We start from the raw sequence: 21,837 nt of genomic DNA on the forward strand, positions 1-21,837 counted from the left end.
TGGAAAAGCGCAGGCTTAGGGGTGATCTGATGGCCACCTATAAGTTTATCAGGGGTGACCACCAGTATCTGGGGGAGCATTTGTTCATCAGAGCACCCCAAGGGATGACGAGGTTGAATGGTCATAAACTACTGCAAGATCATTTCAGGCTGGACATAAGGAAGAATTTCTTTACTGTCCGAGCCCCCAAGGTCTGGAACAGCCTGCCATCGGAGGTGGTTCAAGCATCCAAATTGAACACCTTCAAGAGTAAATTGGATGCTTATCTTGCTGGGATCCTATGATCCCAGCTGACTTCCTGCCCTTCGGGCGGGGGGCTGGACTCGATGATCTTCCGAGGTCCCTTCCAGCCAAAATGTCTATGAAATCTATGAAGTCTATGAAATTCTCCTTGACTCTTCAGGCAAAGATCAGAGTCTTCCGTGCTACACTGAGACTGGAAGGTAGCATTAATAACAGGTACATAACCTATAGGGATCTGAATATCACCAGAAAAAGGATGGATGTAATAGAGATCAGTTTCATACATATCCATTTTCTGCACTGTCCTCTGATTCCAGTCCTGACTCATTTAAAACTTCTCACTCATGCTGACATCAGTTACAGAAAAAAATCTGAAAATCTGGAAATTTTCTAAGAATTAGTTAATCATTTCTTGGACATAAATGATACTAAGCAGCCATATCCAAATGCCTCAGCTTAAGCTACCATCAATTCCTTTCCAGCTGCATATTAGTGATGGAAGAATTTATAGTCTAGGCATCCCCCCTCTTATTTTTTAGGAGTGTCAGGGAGTTCTTTTCCTTTGGCTGGGATCTCACTCCAGGAAAGTTTGCTTTGCTAACATACGGGTTACAGACAGAAATTACACATAAACCAGTTTATAATTAATCAGAAACTGGTTTAAACCTGTAACAGAACAGAAGTTCAGTGCACATAAATCAGTTTCAAAATGGCTGAAACTGGTTTAAGATAAACCTGGTTGAATGTAGTATTAGACTCTACTGATTTGGGTCAAACCAGTTTATGAAACTTCTGTTCCAGACCCCTTCCTCATTCAAGTTAAATCACAGTCCCCTAACATCCCAGCATGCTTTCTAGCCCTGGGCTGGGCTGTCTACTCCAGCAGAGAAGGTCGGAGGTGTGGGGTGAGAGGCAGGGACTGCGCCCCCCCCTCCCCCCCAGCTGGGATCTGGGGCCAGGGAGGGGGGTTAAACTTCTCTGTCCCCAAGTACAGAGCTGCCCTGCCCTGCCCTGCTAAAAACTTACTGATGGCTGCGACTCTGGACTACAAAACCCAGAGGCACCTGGAAGCAGGAAGAGGAAGTGATGAGCAACCCTGAAGAGTCCTGCTGCTCTGATTATGAGCTGAAAATTGCTAAAACTTCAGAGGCAGCAGGAAGAGGAAGTGAACACACAACCCATGCTATGAGCCAGAGAGCCATGTTTTAGCACCCCCCTGGCTTCTGGCCTGAGCCACTGCAGGTATGTGGCTGCATTTCCTGAATTAAAAGTGAATGTGTGTCCAGTTGTTTCTCTGTTTAATCTCTGCAGCTTAAACTAACCTGCAAAGACTGAGTCAATTTAGCCTCAGGCTTTTTGACTGTCTGTACTTAGTCACAGAGACCCAGCCTAGACTTCTATTTGTATTCCACAAATAATTCTCTTCTAAAGAGAAAGATTACAAAGTGCTGTCCCAGCCGTCTCAACTGAGGTATATAAATAGCAGCAGAGTGATGCCCTTCATAGCTTTGAACTTTCCATAGCTTTGCTAGTTTTATTCTAAGTCATGTATTTACAGTTACAGTAGAGATATAACCTTGTGTGCATCTCCTGAAGTGCTCTTCAGCATTGCCAACTCTTGTGAAATTACCATGAGTGTTGTGATATTTCGGATTCAGTATAAAATCTTAGTTCCCAAAGATAGATTAGGCTTTCATTTTGTAAAAAAAAAAGTTCATTTTTAGTCTCCATTACTGCAGATAACAGTCTGAAAATGTAGCCTGAGTACATCTTAAAGGAGCAAAACCCAGAAAACAAAAAGAATGTAAAATATAAAAGAATGTAAAAAAGAATGTACTACTTTTATACCAACCTCCTGATTTTTGAGGGTTTGACTCATCATTGATTAGGGCTGATTACACTGCAACCCTCCTAATAAAAACAGAAGATTCAAGTAGCTAGGGTTCCAGAAATTAGGAGTCTCTTGGGTTATCTAGGAAACTTACTGCTTCTGCTTAGACCTGCATAGAAAATGAACTGTGCAAAAACAAAGCCATGGCTTTGGTACGTAAGGAAAAGCCTCAGAGCAATGAGGGGTTGGTTGTTTTTTTTTTACTTTGACTTTGACTCATATATTGCTGTTTAAATTCTAATTTACTCTAGTGTGATAAAAAACAGTGAAAAATGAATTGGCACTGTATTAGACAAAGTGTTATTTCAAATACTGTTGCAAATTTACTGGCTGTCTGATTGTTTCCAGCATTCTGCTTATTATAAATAGAGATCAGGCTGTCAGAAAGTGACATTTCAGCCACAGGCAAAATGTGAAAAACATCACACCATGTTGGGAAGAATCTTTAGTCTTATCTCAATGCTTATTATAATATAAACACAAATATGGTTCTTAATTTCTTTTGCTGTTTGTTTTGTAGCTATGTATGTGCATATATAGCCACAAGGAAATATATATATAAAAACCAAACATTTCTTTTATGAAAATTGAAACATAAAAAATATTAGTAAATATTGCAATGTGCTTTATTGTAAAATGAAAAATACACTTTCTGAAAAGTACTAAAAAGGATGGATTACCTATACTTGGGGAATCCTTATAAAGATTTTCATGAGGTGGCTTGACTTAGAAAGAAAATTGCCCATTAATATAGCTTCTAGTCATAGTAGGTTGTTTTCTCCCCATCCTGCTTACCCCCCTGCCCCTACCTTAGGACATGTTGACTTGCAGACATTTGTTGCCAAGTTACAGGATTTTAATGAAGTTGCAGCCACTGGGCCAGTAATCCAAATGCTCTTTCTTAGCCCCAGTAAGCACCTGCAATTTGCACTATCGATTCACTTCAGAGCATGCTGTACAGACAAGGGTTTATTTCCTTTTCGTAAATGTTGCAGGAAATTTAAGGTCCCCCCATTATAAAATCCTTACACAAGCAAAGTCATTAGGTGAAAGCAGCAAATTAAAAATGCAAAGAAAATTATTCAGCTGTTTGCCTACTGTTTTTGTGGACAGATACAACATGTATCAAAGTCTTATAAGAAATTAATCTCACTATTTAAATGCCTGAAGGTCTATCTGTGAAATCTTTTCATGGCAAACTTCCTTTCTTTTGTCAAAATCTTAAATTTTTTCTGAACCAAAGTTATTACATCATCAGAACTATTTTTATAATAACATAATAGTATTTTGGTTTGTCCTTATCACAAATAAAATTCAACAGATACAATTTTTAAAAAAATATCACAATTAAAGTCAACACTTAATTCTCATTATTACAATTGTTTAAGAAAAACTCACAGAAAAATCCTCTATTTTCATTTTTATAGTATATCTTATCATACACATTATTCTTCCCTGGAATATTTTCCCAAATATGTTGATCTCTTTGAAAATAGTTTATCAAAATGAATTATAAACATGCTCAAAGCCAGATTAATAAAATATGATATTTCTCTTTTCATACTAACAATTGGGGGTATTATATAAGGTATCTATATGTTTCATTTAACATTTTGTAAGGAAGCAGAGAATGAATTAAAAGAATTGCAACATTGCATACTTCAGGCAGAGAGGTATGTTGAAAAATTTTATTTTATAAACTGGCATTTATGGGACTATTGCACAAACTAACACTTCATCATTTATCTGACAGGTATGCATCTGTTGGTTTAGACTGGTGGTTCTCAACCAGGTTGCTGTGGGACCCCGGGGTGCTGTGAGATCCTTTTAAGGATGTCACCAGGTGTAACCAATATGAATACTATTCAGGTATTTATACACATGCTCTGGGAGGTAGGGAGGGGGCTCTTTAATTAGAGCATCTCCAAGTGCTGCTCTAATTAAAGTGCCTGAAGTGTCATGTGTATCAGCATCCCTACACTGAAAAATGGCAGTGTGGGTGCTTTAACTAAAGCTCGCCAAATGAGTTTTAGTTAAAGTACCTCCACTGCCATTTTTCAGTGCAGGGATGCTGATAGATATGATGCTAGAGTCTGCTGGAGTGCTCCAGCAGACTTAGTTAATTGAGTCTTCTCCAACGTGCTGTAATTACAGCCTCTTTGCACATGTATAGGTGGCCTTAGATCAGGGCAATTATTTTGGGCAGAGGGCCACTTACTGAGTTTCAGCAAGTCATCAAGAGCTGCATGACAAGCAGCTCAGGGCAGATTAATATTAATTTTCTAAATTTTTTAGGGGCCCCACAAGCCAGATAGAATGGCCTGGTGGGCTGCATCCGGCCCCCGGGCCGCATTTTGCCCACCCCTGCCTTACTAGATGCTACACATAATTCACAACCCAAAGATTTCAAATCGGAATCCATGATGTCAAAAACGTTCTAACCTGTTGTGGTCTTTCTGAGTTCTTTGGATAGAAGAATCACTCCATTATTTTTTCATACTCAGGAAATGAGCCAGCTAAGAACTGGCATTTTTTTAAATACCTTGAGTCTGACTAGGGGAACCTTGAGCCTTAAAAGGTTGAGTCTCTGTCTAGATTGCCAAAGCTCCATTGACTTCAATTGTTTTCAAATTACTTATAGACACATTTTAGCTAAATGAAGCCCTAGTTTTTGCAACACCATGCATAGATCTGTTTGTGGTGTTTGCCAGTATAGTTATACATTTTACGATTCTGTCCTATTTGGCTTTATTCTACACAGAGACTTACCTTAAATGTACATGAGAAAAATACTATTAGAAATATGTTTTAAAGAAAAAACAACAAAAGTGCATCATAACATGTACAATGATTTAGGCACAGTACCTGCATACACTTTGACATATGATGTCTATAAACAACACAATCTGAAAGCTTTTTATACTTTGTTAACAGTAATGGTGGACATTTAGCCTGCAAAACTCAGCCATCATCCTAACAAATCATTTTAACTTTTTAAGATAAAGATTAATCTGACAAGGGAACATAAACATCTGATGTAGCAGTGGTATTAAGAAAACAAGCAAGCTACCTAGTATGAAGCATAAATAGATTGTTACAGTTCGTGAAAGATGCAGTGAAAGATAACTGATTTACAATTGTCTCAGTTCGTGATCCGGTGCTGACAATACTGTACTTATTATGCGGACAGCCAGTACATTAGTAATACACTAATATAGATGACACACAGCATTATCCAGTTTATTCTTGTGATAGGTGGCCCATTACCTTTCACATGGAGGATAGCACTTGATGAGATTGTGCCATTAGAATTTTTAGCTCGAGCAACATAGAGGCCAGCATCTGTATCAAACACCTTCTGAATGAACAAAGTATGCTTTGTCTCCTTTTGTAAGAGCTTAAAGTGCTCATCTGCAGTCAGTTTCTGGCCCTTCTTGTACCTGAAGCAGAGAGTCAGTTTTCAAGTCAGATTTACATCAGTCTTTTCTGAAGCAGGATTTGCTGATCTTAAGAGCACCTCTATAACAACTTGGCAATAACAGAAATTGATAGCTGCAGCTCCACTGATTTCCCCATTTTCAAATGGATTAATTTATCTGATTCACACAACCAGCTAAATACATTTAATATAAGACAGAAACAGGATTGCTGGCAAGCTGCTCTGCATGATTATGCAACCTGTGTGATGTCCCACTTACTTCAGCTGGGCTTTGCAGAGACTTGCCTGGAAAAATTTTGCTATTGAAGGGTTAAATTCACCCTCCAGAGGACCTACAGGAGAAACTACACAGAACTTATCTCTGTCATTAATGGCTCTTTATTGGTGTGCAAAGCATAATACAAGTCCTCTGCACAAATATCAATTTTAGCCTCCCCCAAAAAGCAGTAAAGAGTAAGAAGCCAGTTTCCCTGCTACTCAGTTGCTGCAGATCTTCATTCAGTGTTAATGTAACTTCATGAACTTCAAGGAAACTTTTCCAATTTACAACAGTTGAGGAAATGGCTTGCTAGGTTCAGTGGCATTTATGTCTGATTTACTTTCTCTAAGTAAAAGGTGAAGCAGGCCCTGAATATGTTGTCTGTGTGTATGCTGCATTTAACATTACCTAAAGGCAAAACTCCCATCCCTATGACACTATATAAATCTGTGAAAAAAATTGCTACAGTGATCCTGCACTGAGTTTTTATTGTAAAATATGGCAGTTCAATTTTTATAAAACTGTGACCTAAGAGATATTCAATTTAAAGTTTATTTTGAGAAACAAGTTCTGCCAACAACATATTGCTTTGGGCTAATTGACCTAAAAATATAATTGGAAGGACTCCTTAATTCACAAGCAGTACTGCCTGAAAGTGCAGAGTATGGAAATGGAAAACTAAATTACTATATTATTGATACAGGCAGAATGTACTGCTAGTGTTTCAATGTTGTAGGTAAAAATCCAGATTATTAACAGATGGGTTTGCAGTTCTTAGTACATTGTAAAAGCACTCTCTCTCCCTCTCCCTGCAGCTGTATAGATACTTCTCCCTCCAGCTCTGTTTTTTTATGTGTGATGCCGGGCATTGCAAAAATGTGGACTAAAATATATCTGGGAGCAATATCCACCATTAGCAAATTCAAAGAGGGGCTTCCTTGGAAGAAACAAATTAATGACATATATATAGGGATTGGATTTTATAAAAATGAAGCAGCATATGAAGACCTAAAAATAACTCTCTTTGAAATGTTCTGACCCCTGTCTCCATCTCTATCTTTTGCAAAGCATTTCTTAATAGTCCTGCTGTTAAAAGATATTTATATTTTACCAGTTCTTATTTGTAAAAATTCCTACAAACACAAGATATAACAATATAATTTTAATTAATAAAAAACTGTACATATGACAGTGCAGGGGGAGAGAGTGAATATTTCCTTCAGCTTTGGACTTCACTGTTTGGAGGCTTATTTTCTTTGTATTCAGTCTTTTTTCATATTTTGAAAAAAAAAATTGGGCAAGTGGCAGAGACAGTATAGAGGAGTCCACCTGCATTATGTTGATCCTGAAATATGAGTTTCATTTCACAAATCATTTTTAAAAAGTGGAATGTTAAACTGAGAAATAATAGAAAAGTGCTGGCTGTGTTTATTCAAAATAAATGTCTAATATGGTCACAAGTATTTTGACGCTTTGATTATTCCTGAAGTTGAGAGCAGTGACATTTCAAGTGGGTTAATGTTAAAAAACACCCCCAAAAACAGAAAAGTGGAACCATGCAGAACTATGGAGTGATATGGATACAAGCAATTCACTCTATTTTTTAGATTAGGACACACAGTTATACGTGATTTGATGTGTATTTTTACTGATATGTTTAGTTCTTTTCATTATAAGCTACCCACCATGTCAATGTAGGCTCTGGAAATCCTGTTACTTCTACTTCCAAAGTTACTGGAGAACCTTCCATGACGGTTACATTAGACAGGAGCTGGGAGAAGTTAGGCGCCTGTCCAGATAGGCTGACCATGCTGTCCTTTTCTGATGCACTTTTAATCTCTTCTTGGGTGACCATCTGCCTCTGACAGCTTCTGGTAGCGTCTGATTGAAACATGAGATCTGAGAATGCATCGGGCAAAGCATGCAGCCTATCCTGGCTTTTAGTAAAGTTATTAATGCCATGCAAATGTTCTTGTGTTTCTGTCATGCTTTTATGAATTTCACAGTGCTGCAAATGCTTCTCACACACTTCACTCATCATGCTATATGCCGGTCTTGCATTTACTGTGCAGGAAGCAGTGCTAGTTTCTGGTGTTTCTGGTGAACTGTAAGTCAAAGGAGACTGCACTCCGAATTTTGGATCATGACATATGGTAGAGGGGAGAAACCTCTCAGACTGATTTGATGCATTTTCCCTTCTCTGATTCGTAGTGTCAGCATAAGCAATAGTTGTTAAGAGACCAGACTCATCAGTCATTCTTTTATTGGTAGTATTTATCTGCATTTGCAAGCTATAGGAGCTGACATGCAGACTATGAGAACTACAGCACGACTGATCTTCCAGCTCTGTTTCAGAATGCAGGAGGTTGGATTCGGGTGTCTCAGAAAGCGGTGGCAATGAGATATCATCAGGTGATATACACTCATATTCATCCCCAGAGGGCATTTCTTCTGCCAGGAGCTCAGTCTGTAAACTATCCTCTTTGGCAGAAGAAGACAGCTCTGCATACTGAGAAATGAAATCCTCACCAGCTGGGCAGATATCTGAAATATCAGCCAATTTATTCTCTTCCTTAAAAATAGAAGGGAAAAAAAGAAAGAGAGAACAGGCTATTGTAGTGCACATCCACATTCACGTACAAGTTAATAATAACATTTGTAGTATTTCTTCTTCTTAAACTCACTTAATCCACCCTGGGAAACATGAATAAATGTGACAGAATCATTAGCAGAAAATTTGCAGCTATGGTACAGTAGCTCCATTGGATATGGTCTGACAGGAAATATAATATGATCACTTTAAAATTAGGTTCAATAACAATAAAATGTAATGTACTACTTAGGGTGAACAAATGACCACTGGTAGATTCCCTGTGACCTGTGTTTACTATGGGTGGCTGTAATGAAAGATGGTATGGGCACAGTCACATTCATGGGACTAGAAACTATGCTATGTTACTATGGTAACCAGTGACAAGTTAAAATCAAATTACTGGATCTTTGATCATCCTTAGAGAATGGTGATCATTCTTTGAAGTAGCTTACTGGTTGTAGTTCATAAGTTAAAGGCTACCCCAGCAAATTTAAGAATTTTTTAGAGCATTTTAAACTTTTTCTTTACACTTTTTTCTGTTAGTTGTCTCAGAGAAAAATATTAGACTGATTTTACTATTAGAAGCTTAGGTCCAAATAAAGATTTTCTGTCATCATATTCCCAGAAAGTAATTGTATGTGCTATGTGAGCATGAATTTCTAGCTTCAGATCAGCAAAGACTGTCTGAATTATTTAATTACTCTTGTGCCTGGGCTCTGGCTGGGGCTTTGTACGTCTGTACTGGCACAGACACATAATACCTATGTCTCTCTCATTGGTCCCAGGTTTCTAAAAGGGTGCTCAGAGAATGTAAGTCCTATTCTTATAGTGTTGGCTTGCTAAATGATATGCAAAATATTTGATCTATCAGCCTTTGAAACTGTTTGAATTTACAGGTATTCAATTCTGTATCATGTATAAATATGTGGATGCAACCGGATCTTCTTGCTGGTCTCCAAGCTAAACATCTGTTGAAAGATTCATCCAGATGTGTAAAAGCTAGGGTCTGTGCCCTGTGCAGCAACAGGCAGTGATAGGGGTTGGGATGGCTATGGCAGCTGGGCTGATGGCAGCAGTGGCTGCTGTTTATGCTGCTCCTCTAAGTTGGCCCCTGAGGATTTTGCCCTGGTTGTCCACCACATGTTACATCACTGGGTTCAGCAAATCTCTCCTTCTGTTTAGTTAATTCAATGTTGTCTTATTTGCAATTCAAACATAATGTATGTGAGAGGTTGCAGTAAAGGAAAACTTAAACCTTGAAAAGTGAATTCAAAATGGGGATGAACACAGGAAAGCAAAATTCAATTTTTAATTTGCTGAAATGTGTGAATAATTTGCTCTACTATACACTCATAATTAGGCAAGAGGCTTCTAGGCTAATGTATCGAGCCAAGATATTATGGCTGGTGTTCATTCCATTGTTTATTAGAGCTGTAATTAATTGTCAACTCAAGATACGGATTTCTGTGAGTTAATTCCTATATGTCCACCTACAACTAATGTCTTTTCTTTTTCTGTATGTGTCTTACCCAACACCTTGAACCTTAGATATATTGTCACGTACAACTTTTAGCTTTAATCTTGTTCAAACTTTCATATCACTGAGTGATCAGGGTCCTCGGTGATCAAGATCAGATTAACATTATTTGCAGTAATAGGCTAGGGACAGACGTTACACATAAACCAGTTTAAGTGATCAGAAACTGGTTTAAACCAGTTTAAACAGATATTCAGTGCACAAAAACCAGTTTGAGAATAGCTGAAACCAGTTTAAAATAAACCTGGTTGAGTGTAGTATCAGACTTAACTGATTTGGCTCAAACCAGTTTATGCAATGTCTGTCCCAGACCCCTTGCTGGTTTAAGATAAACCAGACATCCCCAGCATCCCGGCATGCTCTCTGGGCTGGGCAGGGCTCTCTGCTCCACAGCAGGGCTGGCCCCTCCCCTCTGCTCCCTGGCTGCAGCTCCCCCACTTCCTCCTCACCACTCCCTGCTAAGCAGGAATTCCCCCCTCTCCTCTGACTTGCTGAGGAGGTTTCTGTGTATTAGCTAGCAGACCACATGCTGGCTACTGTCCTTGCTGAATCAACAGGTAGAATCAACGGGCAGAATCAGCAAGTAGATGGTAATGTTCCTCTGTTGTTTCTTAATTGGGTGATGAACACTGTTATCAACTCCCTGCTCGGCTAATCGGAGCATCCTGTGGGAGTCTGGCCATGCCCCCCTCAGCTCCATGCTGTGGAAGGAAGGGAGGGCTGCTTTAGCGCCCCCCAGCTTCTAGCCTGAGCCACTGCAGGCATGTGCCTGCATTCCTGGGACGTCTGTCCAGTTACAAAACTGATTTAGATTAGCCAGGTTAGACTAACCTACAAAGATTGAATCAATTCAGGCTCAGGCTTTTTGAATGTCTGTCCCTAGCCGTAAAGTTTCACATAATAAGTCTATTTATTAAAATATTAACAGGGAGAAACACTTGAAAGGTTATTAAAGTTTAAGCAGGCATAATTTAAAATGACAGGCCTAAGTAACTTTTAAATGGTCAAAGTCTCTATGTGCTGAATGAAATCAGAGGCTCTGATTCTCTGGTTTTTATTACTCCAGATGGACTGACCTATAAACAGACATATTTCACTGGGAACGTGACATCATAACTGTATACAAATGACATCATAACAGTGTACAGATCCAGCCCACAGTCCCATATTACCTGGCCCATGGACTCCCCACGGGTCCAGAAATTTGACAGTAGGAGAACAGTGGCACCACTCTCCCACTGCACATTTTCAGACCTGCAGGAAGCCCCAGGCCCTGCACACTGGACCAGCCTCTGGATGGGCTGGAGGGGGGTGGGCAGTATCAGGCCCCAGGGACCAATCTTAGTGTGGGGGGCCAGAAGGGAGCAGTGCCAGGCCATTGGGACCTATCCCAGTGTGGTGGGTGGGAGATGGTGGTGACAAGCTTCTGGGAATTAATCTCAGCATGCAGGAGCAGAAGAGGGCAGTGCCAATTCCCATGGCCTGCTCCTAGAGCATGGGGCAGGGAGGGGTATGGTGCCAGGCCCCAGAGCTTCATCTTGGTATGTGGGGCCCAATCTGGCCTGCAGACTACCCCACTCATCTGGCCTGTTGGGCCAAAAAATTGAGTCCCCTGGCATACAGGATCCTTCAGTGGCATGTGGCAGCTGGTCAAAGGTTATGAGAGGGAGAAAGGAGGGCAGGAATGAGACTTTTTTGCACCCCACCATCCCCAGCTGCTGTACTGGTCTCACTGGGCCAGTAACTAACATTATCTTTCAAAGAAAAAAGGGATAGTTTTTGTTTTTTTGAATAAGAGCAACACAAACTATGTTTAACTATGTTAAATAAATGTGCTTCTAGGTCACCAGCAGAAAGGAGAGCTTCCTGCACTTAAACAAAAAGAACTTTAGCCTTAACTATGTTTAATCAATAACATATTTTCATCCCTGCAGTATTAACCATTCATATTATCAGCTTTCCAAACAGAAATCTGAAACACAGGAATCCAGTATCAACTATCATTCTTCTTTTTCATTTAGCCCGTCCACTGGATTTCACCAGCCTCCCGTGATACTTCACCTCTTTGTGGTACATTATTCATGTATGAATAATGAACTAAGGCTTCAATATTGAATTTATTTAGGATATATACTTCTCATATAATTTAACCCTTTTCTCTTTATTACTTGATCTGAGAGCCTTATTTAGTCACTGACAACATAAAAACTTCCTTAATTGATTATTGTATATCCACTCATTAACTTTTTCCCTCCTGTAAATACACACTTGGTCTTTGAATCTATATCATTTGGTGGGGGAGAGGTGAAATTGTGCATGCTCTCAACCTTCACAATGTTCTTTGTTTAATTATTTCTCATGTTTGTCTACATTACTTGAGAATACAATGGAAGCAACTGATTTTAGGTGAGCACAAAGTAGATTATTTGCTGCTGATTTAGCTTTGTTGTATATTTGATTTTGAGCCTTGCACGAATTGTACTGCTGAACATATATGACATGATGTCATACTGAGCTGCTGACAACTGTAATTGTGTATCGTCATGTCTTCATCAAGAGCGCTTAGACATCATTTACAGTGGAACAGGTCAAGAGTAACTCCACTGATTTACTTGAATTACTCTGGAAAGAGATGGATCCAGGATTTAGCAACTGTAGGTGTGGGAGGAGCCACCCTCACTGTAGGGGTGTGGACAGGCTACATCTGGAGCCTCCAGGGACATTTTTAAGTCCCCAGAGCACATAAGAATTCCCTTCCCTTTTGTGCTTACAGGCACATCCCCTTTAGTCTCCTTCCACCCCTCTACTGCCTTCTGCTACTGCTTTCCCTGCTGTCCCAGGGTGCAGGAAGCTTCAAAACCTCTTCTGCCCCTGTTATGGAGAAACTGGGCTCAGATAGGAGCGTGACCATAGTAGCAGTGGAGATGGATAGGGGAGGGTTCCCCCACCTACCCAGTCTCCCAAGAAGCAGATATGGGAAGGAGGTACCCTGTTGCTCATTTGTTGCTTTCACTGTTCCCAGCTGAGCCCAGCCTGGCGTAGCCTCGCTGGAGGGGGCAGAAATAGCTTTCAAGCTTCCCACATCCACAGCGGGAAAAGCAATAGCAGCAGGAGGGGAAGGGGAGGAAGGGCAGTGTCTCAGAGCAACAGGTGGGGGAGAGAGTGGCAGTACCAGAGCGGGGGGGGAGGGAGGGGTGAGTGGAGTGACCACCTTAGGTGCCGAAGCAAAGGGGCACTAACAGGTGCTGCCTGGCCAGGGTGGGGCAGGGAGTGAATGGAGCCACGAATGGCTTGTTTGCGGGAATGTGGGAAGGGCAGTTCCTACTGCTGTGTGCACTCCTGGGCAAGCATGAGGGGGCGTGTGCCCCCCAGATCTGTGCACGGGGCAAAAGTGGGTTGCCGCTGCAGGCTTTGCTCTGGGTGCCAAACTTTGTTACTACAGCAGTGGGGAAGGGACATGCCTTTGATCATGGAGGGAAAGGAGGGGGTCTTGTGTGCTTTGGGGACTTTAAAAAAGTCACCAGAGGCTCACTGGGTGTGATCCAATGCAAAAGGGGGTGCAGCCAAACTACTGCACCCCCTTGGGATCCATCCCTGACTCTGGATGGGCAACAGTGTAAATGAAGGCAGAATCTGATCTTAAGGATCAGTCTTCAGGGCTATGTACAGACTTTCAAAAAGCCAAGGCACAATCAATCTAAGTTACATGGTTTTCTGTAACCAGCATAGTTTAGATTGGTAGTGAACAGAACACACATTTGCCCTTTGGTGGGGAGGGGAAGGGGGGGCAAATCTTAGACTAGGCTCCACAATTTTTAAACCAGTCTGGGTGTGCTGAACTTCTGTTCTGTTATGGGTGCAGACCAATTTGTGGTCACTTATACTGGTAAAAGTGTAATGTCTGTACTTGGCGTAACAGAATCAGTCTCTTCTAGGAAGCATTTACCTGTGGAAGAGAAGGCTCTTGGGGGTTAGAGGATAAATTGCTCAAACTTGGTTATTAAAAAAATAATCTCAGAATGAAGAGCAGACATGTTCTTCAGGTTGGTAGAGAGAAACATACTACTGTTACCAGCCTTTATTCTGACTTCTGAACTTTTAATAAATGTATCTGAATCCATATAAAAGAATAACCTATGTATACAATATATTTAAATATATAACATATATAAAAAAGCAACATAAAACTTTTAAGCCCTGGAAAAATTTTTAACTGATAAAAGCACTAGTCTTTCTACTTTCAGCTTGAGCTATGAGTGAAATGGTTATATTTATAATACATATACATTGTCTTTTGGTGGAAATAAGAATGTTAAGGCACCAGGGAATATTAAGAAGAATACTCCCCCAAACTGTTATTCCCATGAGTCCTGTTAAACTGTAAATGAATAGTATTCTACTTGTTGGAAAAAATAAGTACAGAATGTCTCAGGAATTTTGTGGCTATAGACTCAGAGGGAAAGGAGTAAGAAAAAGCAGACAGGGTAATGGCTCATAAATGAAGGGAAACGAAAGGAAAAGAAATGGAGACATATAAGGACTGACTGACTGACTGACTAAAATCAGATATCACAAATCCACAAAGGAGAATGCAGTAAACCTACTGTTCAGAAATGGGCTATTTCCTAGGGAGGTAGGAAAAGAGAATATATAACAAGCAAGAGAAGGAAAAGAAGAGAGAGAGTATGTTGGACTGGACGTAAGTGGGAGAAGAAAATGGAAAGAGAAGGGAAGGTCAAAGGAATAACACTGATAATGCCCATACTGAGGGAGGCAAGGAGCATGTCAAAGCAACAGACCTTTTAGCAATCTACCAAAACTTAACTGGTCCACTGCAGAACAATTTACTGACCTCTAGCTTTGGTTCATCTTCCTTTTCTTGACTAACTTCCTTGTACATCTCCTGCTTGTTTCTCACTTGCTCTTTTTGTATAATAATCGCCTTCTCCACAAAACACTTTATATTCGGTGTTTTTTCTTTCAGAACATCTTTCTGGAAAATAAAAAGAAAATGCAGTGAATCCCTGCACAATATATAGCGACCTGGCAATTAGAAGGCCTTCTTAGACCTTGAACACAGAGAAAAAAAGAAACTTTTGCAACATATTCTGTAAACTGTTGTATTTAATGTTGTTATGGCCTCATTTACACGAGATGCTGCCTTCACGGTCATTACTGTGCAGTCATTTAGTACTTGTATAAACAAATATTAAATGACCGCGCAGTAACCGGAGTTACTGCACAGTTGTGCCAACAAATGGCTTTTTCGTGACACTGACTGTGCAGTAGCCTGAGACTTAATTAGAGCACTTAAAGTGCTTAAAGTGGGGTCACTTAAAGTGCTCTAATTAAGTGCGCCCTCACCCCAAGTCTGCTCAGCTTATTCTTGAGTTTATCTTTGGCTTTAATTTATTTGTTTAATTCTCCAGAGCTGGAATACTGGGCGGATAGTTCTCTGTTTCTCTCTCCACATTCTGTAACTCAATATTCCCTCTGAGGTACAGCATTCAGATGTCTAAACTTCTTAATTACAGGGGTGGGCAATTATTTCAGGCGGAGGGCCGCTTACTGACTTTTGGCAAGCCATAGAGGGCTGCATGACAGGTAGCCAGGGGCAGATAAATATTAATTTTCTAAATTTTTTAGGGGCCCCGTGGGCCAGATAGAATGGCCTGGCTATGTGAAGTTTCAGTCCCTGATTCGATCTGGCGGAGATTCGGCCCAATTCAGTGGCCAAATCTCCAAATCCAAATCGAATCAGAGAAGCCTTTAATCTCTCCGAATCAAATCAGAACCCTCCAAATCGATTCAGGAGTCAGAAAGATTCGGCAATTCGGACATAGACACAGCTTTAAATGTTTTTTCTACATACCATTAGGTAGCAGGCGGCTCATGAACACTGCGATGCTGGGGTGCATGGAGCATCCCACAGAAGTGTGGAGGGGTCCCCAGCACACTTGGTAGCAGACCCAGAAGTGGACCAGAAGCACTTCCAGTCTGCTTCTGTGTCCGCTGGGGAATGTGCTGGGCCCTCACCCTGCACTCCCTGGCTTGGCACCTGGTGCCTCCTGGGTCTGGGGGCACCTGGGGTTCCCTGCAGCTGATTGCTGAGCCAGGGGAGGCGTGGGGTGTTTCCCACATGCTCCCTGGTGGATGTGGGCATGGACCAAACGTACTTCCGGTCCACTTCCAGGTTCGCTGCCAAGCACGTGGAGGGCGCACCCTACACTCCTGTGGGATGCTCCATGTGCCCCAGCATTGCAGCATTCACAAGCCATGCTGGTACCTTGAGGTATGTAGAAAAATCATTTAAAGCGGTGTCTATGTCCGAATTAGTGATTCTCTGAATCAGCATTGAATCTTCAGATTCGGCTTTGGCCAAATCGAATTGGGAACAGTGACCTAAATCAACGAATCAAATCACTCTCCCAGATTCAGGCTGAATCTGAATCCAAATCTAATAGGCTCTGCTTCGCACACCTCTAATAGAGGTCTCCACATATAATGAGCACGGACTTTAAAGACAGAGGGCAGGGCAAAGACAGAGAACAAGTCTTTGTCAAGTCAAATAAAATTTCTACATTACTGTTATTTATAATTTTCCTCTTTGCAACTCTAGGCATTTGGAAAAATGCTGCACGTCCTATAGAGTCTTTAATGATTCTTTTCTCCTTAGAACAAGCTTCCTGAAATTTATACTTTTCTTTGTTTACCCTTTCTTACTAATAGTTCTGCTTTCTTTCTGCTTTCTGTTCTTTTTGCTGCCCCTGTCTCTAGGAAGATTATTTGCTATATCCCAGCTTCCTTGACAAACAGTTTATCTCCCTAGGTCAGCAATTAGCCACCTTTTCAGACCAGAGGCTTGAGTCAGAGGAGGTAAGCAGTAGGCATTGCCACCTCCACTTCTCCCCATTCTGAAATGGGAGTAGGCCACCCAACACCAAATGCCTTTGAAGCCTCCCAGCACCAAACACTCCTGAAACTCCATATCCAGGGACTGCATGGGCCAGATTTCACTGGACATATGTTGCCAACCCCTAAGTCCTTACATAGTTGTGCTGCCTGTAATTTCCCTATCCTAGTAAAACTTCCCTCACCTAGAAAAATTTGGTCTATACTTATTGTGAAACAGACAAACCAGGCTTTGCCAGTGGCCATGTCTACAAGAGATGCTGACTGCGCAGTAGCCTGTGATTACTGCACAGTAGCATTGCATGGCAGAAGGCATGATACAATGAGACTTCTGTATCATTAGACTTCTCAGGCTTGTATCATGAGACTTCTCATGATACAAGCCTGAGACTTAATTAGAGCACTTTAAGTGCCCCCAAGAGCACATATAAACACTTCCCTATTGCATAAAAAAAGAACTTATTACAGTAAGTAATACAGTATTACATTTCCTCGCAAACATTCAAAACCACAGTTATCAGAATATGTGGAAGGGAACAGTTAAAGGATCCAGCTGGTTCCCCCATCATGCACTCCCTTATCATTCAGCATCACCCCCACAACTTTAACATTGCCCCTTAAATTCATAAAAAATACCTGCAAATTCAAAATAAAAGAATTATTAGATTTTTTAAATCCCATTTCTCCAAGGATTTTTAAGGCATCTAGTTTAAATTGAGTCAATATATAAGTTCTGCAGGAATAAAGTTTTGTTCTGATGGATCCTGTGGGGATTTTTTCAAGCAGAATTTAGCTACTTTGCAGAAGATGCAGGAAAAGAAGAGGAGACATGTCTATTTTGAAAGTCCTAATTCCCATTTATATGAAAGAATGTTTACATACTGCTGGCAGAGAAAGATGGCACATAATGCAAACGAGAATCAGGCCCTAAAGCTTTCAAGAACTTACAGTTCTATATTTAGTTTTTCTGTGATTACTTGGATCAAAGTTTTTGCCTTTTCTTGTTCCTTTCTAAATCTTCAGTCCTGTATCCCTGCTTTCTGCTGTTCTCTGCAATCCCTTCTATTCCTTATCTTCATCCATCTTCTTCTGATCTGCTTCCCATCTCTTAGTGCCTTCTTTATCACTTTCTGTTTCATGACATGTTAGAACAAATGTGTCCCACCTAGTCCCTTGCATCTCCTGGCCATGTCTCTCCATGGTCCAATGCTTTCCTGTCTTAAGACACTTGTCTATTCATATTCCCTTCCTTCTGACCCAACATCTATACCTGGAACCTGCAGTGGACCAATTAATATCTATGAGCCCTTTAAGGAATGTTTAAATATTTTTCAGTTTACATATAGAAATAACTGTAAAGTGTGGTCCAGGCTGTAGCCAAAAGAAAAGCAAACAGGAAAACAAGAACAAGGCACATTATTTCCAGCAGGGCTTTCTTTTCAATGGTGTAATAGGGACAAGTTCAAGAGCAGGGTTCTCTTTAGCTTAGTACAAAAACAAATGGAATATCAAGCAAATCTTAATTGAAAAGTTTTTTGAGCAATATACCAGTAGTAAGATAACTGCATGATAGCAACAGGAATAATTCTAAATATCTTAACTCTGCTTCTGATAATCCCCAGAGTTTGCATAAAAAAGTCTACCCTTAAATATGATGTTAGAGATTAATCTTTTCCGGCATAATTTGGATTAAAATAGGATAATAGATAAGAGAGATCTTAAAGAGTTAGAGAACTGTTGGGTATGGTTAAAATTAGTAATGAAGAACATCCCATTGGTTTTATTATAAGGACAGAAAAAATATTAAGAGAGACATGTTTTTCTTGGAAACATCAAAACTAAATGGTATCCCATCTCCCTCAAGTTCCACTGTAATTCTTTGCCATAAAATACTGATAAAATTATTGATAGATCTAGTTTAAAACAGTTGTCATATACATTTAATTACCTCAATCTGTCTTTCAAGTTGTTTCAAAGAGTTACATAGTTCACTGATGGAATCAAGAACTTCTTCATGCTTTGCTACCACTTTTTCCACATACTTACTTCCCTCTTCAAAACCTGCAGGTAGAAAACATGACAATAAACACAATCCTGTATCAGAGAAAAGTATTTTTAAAAATCGGGTTTTTCTCTCTACTCTATTTTGTCTCCATGGAGCTGGACACTCACAATTTTTGCCATGTCATTTGGATGGGATTCCCCCGGACTAAGCAATGTTACTGACCTGTAGGGAATAATTTTAAAGGGACAGTGGCCCCCCATAAACTCCCCTGAGCTTACCACTCTGTTCTTTAGCCAAGAAACAGTTAACATTCCAAAAACTTTGCTGACCTTCCTGTCAAAAGTATAAAAATTAGATTTTTCCAACATAAAAGTAAAGGAACCCTCCATTTGACTGATATCAGCAGTTACTCACAGAACCAATCATGCATTAGATCGGCATAAAATTATCAGTACTGCAAAAGAATAAGAGCTGCTGCTTTCCTCCTAGCGTAATGTTCCATACTGAAAAACCCTCTGTGATTAAAAGTATATTAAATATATAAGTCTACAGTCTTGCTTTGATAGGATTTTATCAGATTTCATTAAGCAACTCAAGAATGGAAAGATGGCTTACTCCACCTTTGGGAGTTTACTCTCCATCTCATAGATTATCAAGCAAATGATGATTAGATTGCCTGAATGAGCAAAAACTGGAAACAATGAGTGACATCATTGTATATTCCCCCCCCATCATCAAGGTATCTGCTGTGGGTTGTCCTTTACTTCTGGGAATGCTGTCCCATTGTATACTTAGAGTATGTCTACACCATGGTCCCAGTGCTGGCAGAGGGCAAAGGGTGGTGGTGGGGGGGGCAGACAGCTCTCAAGCAAGCAGTACTCATCAGCTCCCACTCACAAGCACCGACTCAGCAAATGTAGCTGTGAAGCCACCTCCTGCCACAGCAGCATCGAGGAAAGCCCCACGAGCAAGTGTTTCCAGCAGCACCAGGAATGTGAAGGGGGTGTTTCACTTAGGTTTCTCAGCTCCCAGGGCTTAGATCACAGTAAATATTATTTGACAGACTGGGTTTCAAGTTAATTGACTGAATGGATAATTACCTCAAGGACAAATTTTAAAGGATCTTTCAACTGTGTGCTCATATTATTTATATATGCAGAGTTTTCACAAATACATAAATAAGTGAGCAAAGTATGACGCATTCCCCTTCACTCCAGACCCTAAGGGCTTGGTGGAGAAGCTGCCATTGATGTCAGTGCTGTTCAGCGAGGCTCTTGTGAGGGAGGAACTGCAATGTGCTCTATCCAGATCTTCAGCCATTGGCCTCATTTTAGAGCTTGTGTAAATACAGCAAGTCACACAAGTGTGCAGAGCAAAATCAAGAAGAAAACTGAAATCTAATGAATACAAGTCCCAATGCTTAAGCATTACCCAACATTCTTCACTTTATCAAAATAAATGGACCCAAATATTTACAGAGCAACCAATAACTATGAACATGAGATACAGAAAAATTAGCTTAACATTAGTTTAAACTACGTTAGGGTAAACTATTCATTCATCTTTGAGTGATATAGGTGTAGTACAATTCAGCTTCAGAGACTTTCCTGTTATGAACCATAAAGTCTTAATTCTAAGATTATTAATGTTTCTAGGACATTTACATTTAGATTTCAAGATGAACTCAGATGACAGACTGAAAAGCATCTGTCTGGATTTTCAGCGTTTACTTTTTGATATTTCCTTAAACTTTAGTTCTGCACTGTTTTACCTCTCTCATGTTAAGTACAATGGATATTTCTAGAACAAGTGCTCTGTCAATAGCTTAAAGCAGTGCTTGATTTTAACCTTGTGGGATCTTCTTTTTAAATCAATAAATGTAGGTATTAAACAGTCCCCTGTTACCTCCTGCCCCCACCTGTTCAATCAGTATTTGTTCTATACCACATCCCCACACACCTTAAGGGAGTTCTCACCGTATAAACGTTTAGCAAGGTCAGTAATCTGCTGAATTCTTTCCTCTTGTTGGGGCACTGTAGGCTGGATAAATTTATTAAATTGCTTGTAGAGAATTTCTACTGCTTCTTGGGTTTTACACTCTGCAGAATACTTTCCAACTCTAATGACTGTAGCACTTGCTTCTTCATACCAATACTGACACTGATACGTATTAAAAAGGGGGAAAAATGTTTAAAAATAGATACAACAAAGCTTCATAAATGAAACAATGATGGGCAATTAGGGCTTTTGTACAGTTGGTTTGCCCTATTACAGTGTGTTTTTGAGTAACAGCAGTAAGGAAGCTCAGGGACATATAGCACTGCTCAGAATAACCATGAAGAATGTCAGTTCATTAGCAATATTCTTACAACCAAGAGCTGTCACTTTTTTTGTTAAATCACAGCTGTACTCCATATCCACACTCTTCTTTTAGAACTAAGCTTATGTTCCTGTCTAGTTACTACTTCTGGATATGCAATTTTGCCTTGAGAAGCAAGCCTGAATTAACTCCACAGATTTCAAAGCATGACCTTGGTTTCAGCTATGCAATCCTATGTCATACATGATTTTGCATACAATAGCATAGAAAATTAGAGTAAGATTTTCTGGGAATCTCTCTCTTGATATCAGTGGAGCTTAGAGAGCACCCTGAGTAAACGATTTAGGGTGAAATGCCCAAGGTACAATGAAACATGGGGTTATCTGGTTTGGATCTGAACTGCTATCAGGAGTAGAATACTAAAGGCTTTTTTCATTAAAACCAGTACTTACAACTCCACACACGCCAGGAAAGAAAAATGTCTTGAGCAAGATGGTACTGTTTTACAATTACTTTTCAGAATAAAAATCATATTTTAAAGTTTAGACTCTTTCCACCCTCTTTCAAAATAAGGGGTGGGGAAGTTAAAAATGTAAATGCACAACTGTTGCCATGCTGTTCTCCTAATCAGAGATGAA

At 40.1% G+C, this 21,837-nt stretch overlaps 1 protein-coding gene across 1 annotated transcript in view; it reads right to left on the reverse strand.

Moving 5' to 3' along the window:
• Window positions 1–4,760: 4,760 nt before the first annotated feature.
• CCDC141 (coiled-coil domain containing 141) overlaps window positions 4,761–21,837 on the reverse strand; it is a 238,619-nt gene continuing 221,542 nt past the window's right edge. The window contains exons 20-24 of the mRNA XM_019523028.1: window positions 20,856–21,039; window positions 18,823–18,935; window positions 14,851–14,955; window positions 7,518–8,404; window positions 4,761–5,574 (exon numbers count right to left, since the gene is read on the reverse strand). Coding sequence (XP_019378573.1) covers window positions 5,313–5,574; window positions 7,518–8,404; window positions 14,851–14,955; window positions 18,823–18,935; window positions 20,856–21,039 — 1,551 coding nt within the window. The 3' untranslated portion in view covers window positions 4,761–5,312. The remainder of the gene's footprint in view (window positions 5,575–7,517; window positions 8,405–14,850; window positions 14,956–18,822; window positions 18,936–20,855; window positions 21,040–21,837) is intronic.

Source organism: Gavialis gangeticus, unplaced genomic scaffold, assembly GCF_001723915.1.
Source record: "Gavialis gangeticus isolate Ggan-Ray unplaced genomic scaffold, GavGan_comp1, whole genome shotgun sequence".
Lineage (NCBI taxonomy): Eukaryota > Metazoa > Chordata > Crocodylia > Gavialidae > Gavialis > Gavialis gangeticus.